Source organism: Puntigrus tetrazona, chromosome 25 (assembly GCF_018831695.1).
Source record: "Puntigrus tetrazona isolate hp1 chromosome 25, ASM1883169v1, whole genome shotgun sequence".
Taxonomy (NCBI): Eukaryota; Metazoa; Chordata; class Actinopteri; order Cypriniformes; family Cyprinidae; genus Puntigrus; species Puntigrus tetrazona.
The window spans coordinates 13,049,679-13,054,293 of NC_056723.1; the positions used below are offsets into that span (position 1 = coordinate 13,049,679).

The 4,615-nt window shown below is 40.8% G+C and overlaps 1 protein-coding gene across 1 annotated transcript; it reads right to left on the bottom strand.

Moving 5' to 3' along the window:
• Nucleotides 1-1,157: 1,157 nt before the first annotated feature.
• Nucleotides 1,158-4,074, bottom strand: irx3b (iroquois homeobox 3b). Its single transcript, XM_043228141.1, has 2 exons — nucleotides 3,685-4,074; nucleotides 1,158-2,822 (listed from the first exon to the last, which is right to left on the bottom strand). Exons 1-2 carry the CDS (start codon nucleotides 4,057-4,059, stop codon nucleotides 1,953-1,955), a joined length of 1,245 nt encoding a protein of 414 aa, XP_043084076.1. The 5' UTR covers nucleotides 4,060-4,074; the 3' UTR covers nucleotides 1,158-1,952.
• Nucleotides 4,075-4,615: the final 541 nt, after the last annotated feature.

A 4,615-nucleotide genomic window follows, 5' to 3' on the forward strand; every position in this document is an offset into this window, starting at 1 on the left:
GGTGTTTACGTCCGCTTCCCAGTGATGACTTTAAAGAAATTAAACCGTTCAGTCAGATTTAGCCCTAAATCTAACACAGAACATCCCTCAAGAGCCCACGAATGTCATTATATCTTGAGCAACAACAATCCCAGCGAAACATAGCATCCTGGTATATGCTGGACAGGTATGTTTTGAAGCTGGGATGCTGGTTTAAGATGGTCCTCTGCTGGTTTATGCTGGTTTATGCAGCTCAATGCTGTTTTTTTCAGCAGGGATGGCTGTCGAGTGGAACGTAAACACTCTCCATTCGCTTTAATACTTACTCAAGACAACAATCTATTACCATAATTGTTCTGTAACTCCTGTGACAAGGCCTTGTGGGAAAAGGGTGAGGAATTTTTACACTGAATGGAGAGAGACCTCAGCCTGTCCTCCTTCTCCCCCCCAATCCAGACGAGGCTCCATTGTGTGGCGTGAAAGCGTTTCCCTCAGAACGCTAGCATGAAATCAGCGCGGCCTCCCTATCCGCGCCGCACGTCCTCTAGAGACACGCAAACAAGCACAAAAGGGTTAACCTTTAACGCGCACTCAGATAGTTGTGGTTTAAGTACAGAAACTACGTTTGACCTGACCGCAGATGCAGATCCGCAAACAGCAAGATAAATGAAAATGCCCAACCCCTCAGGCTTCTATAATATTCTGGTCTCTAGTTTTATCGTATGTCGTAGGACAGCTTTCCCCAACAAGCCATACGTTTTGAGGTATAGTTCGTATTTAGCTACAGTTTAGCATACGTTGCTAGTATGAGGAAAAGTAATTGCGACGCTTTTCTCTATGGTCTTTATTTACGATTTTACGGCCTTGAAGGAGATAGCAGAGCATATTTTAAACTGGGAGCCCTTGGCTGCCTGCAGATGGCGCTCTAAAGCAGAGCTGCTCATCTGTGTGACAGGGTTGCAATCCTGAAACAGCAATGAGAAACTTAAAAAAATCATCTCAAGTGACAAAAACGATATCTGTCAAATCAACGTGACCCATGAAGAGAATACGATGTCCACTGAGAGAGGCACTGGACAACCTTTATAAATGTTTGGTGTGCTTTTTGTGATTCTTATTGCATGTTGTTTTTGATTCCCACTAATCATAATTAACAAAAGAGGGAAAACGAGAAAGAATCAGTTCGTCATGACAATTGTGATTTCATTTTAATATTCAAAATATATGTCTTTGCACAATATTTCAAGTAGGTACAGTTCCATTTACAAAACCATTTCAAATATTTATTTTGTTTTACCCTATTTAAAATATCCAGACAAAACGTGACATATAAAAATGCAGCGTGGCGAACAATGACGGCTTTTTTAAAATCCAAGGCATCTGGAAAAACGACGACGACAATCAAATGAATAAAATCACTTTTTAAGACAAGCGTCAATCCTGGTGTGATATTATTGCGGATCTGTAAAACGGATGTAAAATAAGACGAGGATGTGGATGCAGCACTTACACAACTCATAATTCATACGAACAAAATGAATGTGTGTGTGTGTGTGTGTGTGTGTTAGAGGTCTTTTCAAATTCCCATATAGGCACTATTTCCTCCATGAATTATTATAACTCTCAGCGACTAATTCTGTAATCATACAATCTATTGATTTATCGTTCTTTCCTTTAAATAGTTTGCGTCCGAATCTTCAGTGTAAGACTGTTAAACCGGGCCTACGGATAAAAACACAGGAATTACGAAACGATTCTAACAAATTAAACACAACGAAATGTACGTTCACAAGTATAAAATATATTTCTAATATAATCTCATATTAATTGAAGAGCTAATAGACAGCTTCGATCTATTATAAATTCAGGGCATCCTTTACGCAGAAACGGGATATTTCTCAATAAGTGTTACGCTCCCGGGAGGAAGGTGAAAAATATTGGAAAAACACGCGAAAAAAACAGTCTGATTTGTTTCATAGGCTGGGAGTCCTCTGCTCTGCATGCCTCGCGTGCATGTGACTGTTTGAGGTGCTTTGGTGTTTAAGTCCGAGGTAATGGCTGGTTAAAGCCATCTGATGGGCCATTTTGGTCCAGTTTTGAACGTGAAGGGGGTTCCTGACTGTCTGAGCGTCACAGTTCCTCTGAATCCACGAGGACTTTTTGGGACTGTCCGGCGCCGTCGCGGTTTCAGCCAAAGACCAGATTTTTGGTTTCTGAGGCGGACCGGCGTTATCCGAGGGCTCTTGCGCTGCCGGACTCTTTTTGATTCGGTCCTCCTCCTCTCCCTCATCCGAGTTTGCGTCTCTTCTGTCTTTTACAATATCGCTCATAAATCTCTTCTCTGCCCCCGCGTCGTCATATTCCTCAGAATCCGAAACTTTAGACACCGATTTTTCGTCGTCCTGATAATCACAATCCTGCTTGTCTTCGATGTTTTCCGTGTCGATGTTCTCCAGGTCTATTTCCTCGTCCTCGTCCCTCTTGTCTCCGTCCTCGTTGTCACTCGTGTACACGTTTCCGTCCTCGTCGGTTCTCGTTTTGGGAACCCAAGTCATTTTATTCTCTTTTTTCAGTCTTCTGCGGGCGTTGGCGAACCAGGTGGACACCTGAGTGAGGGTCATCTTGGTGATGATGGCCAGCATGATTTTTTCTCCTTTGGTGGGGTAGGGGTTTTTCCGGTGTTCGCTGAGCCAGGCCTTCAGGGTGCTGGTGCTCTCGCGGGTGGCGTTCTTGGGTCGGGACGGATCTCCGAACTGATACTGGTGTCCGTACGGGTAGAAGGATGCGTGAGGAAAGCCTGCATGCTGAATCCCTGGACTGTCTTTAAACTCGTACTGGGAGCCCTTAAACAAAAGAAAAGCAAGTATATATGAGCATGGGTGCTGCTGAGAGAAAGGTAGAGGAAGATATAAATAAAACTAAGAAAACCACATTTATATATATATATATATATATATATATATATATATATATATATATATATATATATATATATATATATAAATGTGGTTTTCTTAGTTTTATTATATTTTATTTATATTATATATATATATATATATATATATATATATATATATATATATTATTATTTCCTTACCAGATTCGAGCCTTAAAATCTATAAAATACATTTTTAAACTTTGCTAAATTTTTACATTTTAACTTTTAATATTTTAGACTTAAATAAAACAGTCTAACCATGTTTGTTTTTTAATTTCCTAAGAGTTCTTGTATCGCTTCTGAACATTAAAGAAAAACAATACATGACAGAATTTTAGCTCCAATAACATTTGTAAAAATCCATTAATTTGCCCAAATAAATCATTCGCATTGACAAACGTTTAATGTTTAATAGTAAGACTAAATAAATGTCGCCATAGCAACATTTTCCGATTTCAAGAGATTCTAATTTTCTCAAAAAAAAAAAAAAAATACCCTTAACTTACAGGAGGAAAGAAAAAAAATAGCCTAGGTTATTTTTCATTATAAGTTCTCCAGAGTAGCTTATTCGGTTTCTGCGTTTTCTTAAGCACCGGCAAACGTGAAACAAACACTAAAGAAAATGAAAAAGTTACTTTCCGTAACATTTCATTTAGCGGGTCCTTACATACGAACAGGCTATAACGCGAACGGTATTTCCAAAATGCTTTCAAACGATTAGACCATCGCGTCGCTCGACTTTTAACGTTAGTTCTCCGTGAACTCACCAGCTGGTTGAGCACGGAGAGGTCGCTGGAGTAGGGCAGGAACGCGCTGTATCCCTGCGCGCTGGCGAACGGAGCTCCGTACATGCTGGAGAGGACGCTGGAGAGCGAGCCCGACGCGCTGAGCTCCGCGCCGACGCGCCGCTCCGTGGAGTACAGCGGTCTGATGTACTTATAGCCGAGCTGCGGGAGAGACATGCTGCTGCCAAAGGTCCGAGCGACGGAAAAAACGATCACAGATCTCGCCTTTGACACCGAGGATCGGGTGGAAACTCGCGGAGAGCCTCGCTGAGAGTTAAAGCCGCTCTCCGCTCCGAGGTGGACTGAGGTCACATTCAGATTGAGTGAGATTGTTCGCAACACTCGCGTGATTGACATTTCTAGTGTCTCTCAGGCCCCTCCCATCTCTGAAAACTCTCTCTCTCTCTCTCTCTCTCTCTCTCTCTCTCTCTCACACACACACACACACACACACACACAAAGTCAGTCGTCCGATACATTTCAGATTTTTTTTCTTATGATTGTTAAATCACATCGAACTTCATTATCTGAATGGCCTGTTGTCCAAAACTGCGCATAAGAGAGAAATTAATTTATAGCATATTTGCGTAACACGTGCCAGGAATCACCAAATCGTCGAAAAACAAACAAAAAATAAATAAATAGCCTACAATTGCAAGCAATTTGGTTATCGTGCCAATAAAATGTTAGATATGCGGCAATGGTGTTGTTAAAATAACAAAAACGACAGCTTTTTGTCGTGTTAATAAAAAAAATAATATTTCTACAAACTGCGATGGATTAAACAAGATCTCCTGTTAACGTTAAGGGGGAATCGGAGAGACAAAAGATGCAATATTGAAATTCCGGGAAAAGATTAAATAAATCCTGAAGAGACATATTGATGCTTTATTGTCCTCGGAAAACAGTATGT